Here is a 1,171-nt window from a genome sequence, read left to right as displayed (position 1 = left end):
AACATTTGTGGCACTGGCGTGGCGCCCCCTGATGGACGGCGCCCTTAGCATTTGCCTATACGGCCTATGCCACGGGCCGGCCCTGTGTAAAGTCAATGGAAAACTGCGATGACACGAGATTGCGGGTCCCACGAAAATTCGGAAGCAGAAGCGTCGGGAAAACGCCTGAAACGCGCGTCAGTGTAGCACGTGTAGCATGTTTGACTTGCGAAAAAAGCCAGGCGCGTGAGTTTTTGTGTTGCAATTTTGTGCATACGCGCATTTCGTGTCTACCGCTCAGTTGAAAAAACTGAACTCCGGCGTCAAATCGCGCCGCGACAACCAATCAGGAGCCTGGTGACGTGGCTCTGACCTTGGTCAAAGGGGCAGATCCAGCCAAAGCCCTTCATTCTTCATTCAGTATGGAGGAAAAGCTAATCAGTGCTGTGGCTAATCACCCCGAGCTGTATGATGCTAGCTGCTACTGCTACCGAGACAGGAATAAAAAGGACCTAGCTTGGAGACACATAAGTGAGGAGATCGGGCAACCTGGTAAGTTCATTCATTCTTCTTTTTCATTTTCAGACTGACCCGATGAAGCCGTGCAAAAGCTAGCAAGCCCGCCTACTGTCCCGCTATTTTCCCACTGATGTACAAATACCTTTCCGCTAACAAGATAATGCGTTTATTCAGAGGACATCTGCGGGAGAAAGCGGAAGAGCCTCAGGGACACCTATAATAAGGAGAAGAGGACAGAGAAGGAGAAGAGGAGTGGGTCTGCAGCAGGATCGGGGAGGAGATGGAAGTTCTTCGCGGTCATGGGGTTTCTGGACCCCTTCCTCACCCCGCGGGAGACTAGCGGAAATATGGTGCGGACCGTGGGGGACTTCTCCCCCGAGGACCAAGGACAGTCCGAAGAGGCAGCAGGGGAGTGTCAGTCAGAAGGTATGTTTACAATGAATTAATGTAGGCAGTTAATTTATGCGTGTTGTCATACAGGAATATATTTTGTTCATTAATAAACAGTATACAGTAGTCCTGCTGTTCATCCGTCACCGCCTCGCCTTTTCGCTGATTTTTTTTATTGCACCGTACAGCATTGCATTCTGCAGCCCAAATGACAAATCTCCTCCGTGTCGTGTCTCCTGCGCTTGCCAAACTTATCATGTTTGGTTTTGATAACCATCACGTC

The 1,171-nt window shown here is 50.1% G+C and overlaps 1 protein-coding gene across 1 annotated transcript; it reads left to right on the top strand.

Moving 5' to 3' along the window:
• Positions 1 to 8: 8 nt before the first annotated feature.
• On the top strand, positions 9 to 924 carry LOC106456058 (transcription factor Adf-1; the record flags this gene model as incomplete). Its single annotated transcript, XM_013908204.1, has 2 exons — positions 9 to 531; positions 673 to 924. Coding segments are annotated over exons 1-2 (382 nt in total), but the record flags the coding sequence as incomplete, so codon positions are not given.
• Positions 925 to 1,171: the final 247 nt, after the last annotated feature.

This window comes from Pundamilia nyererei, unplaced genomic scaffold, assembly GCF_000239375.1.
Source record: "Pundamilia nyererei isolate P.nyererei 1_Seehausen unplaced genomic scaffold, PunNye1.0 scaffold02505, whole genome shotgun sequence".
Lineage (NCBI taxonomy): Eukaryota > Metazoa > Chordata > Actinopteri > Cichliformes > Cichlidae > Pundamilia > Pundamilia nyererei.
The sequence above is the reverse complement of the archived record's forward strand: the minus strand, read 5'-3'. Positions and strand labels throughout refer to the sequence as shown.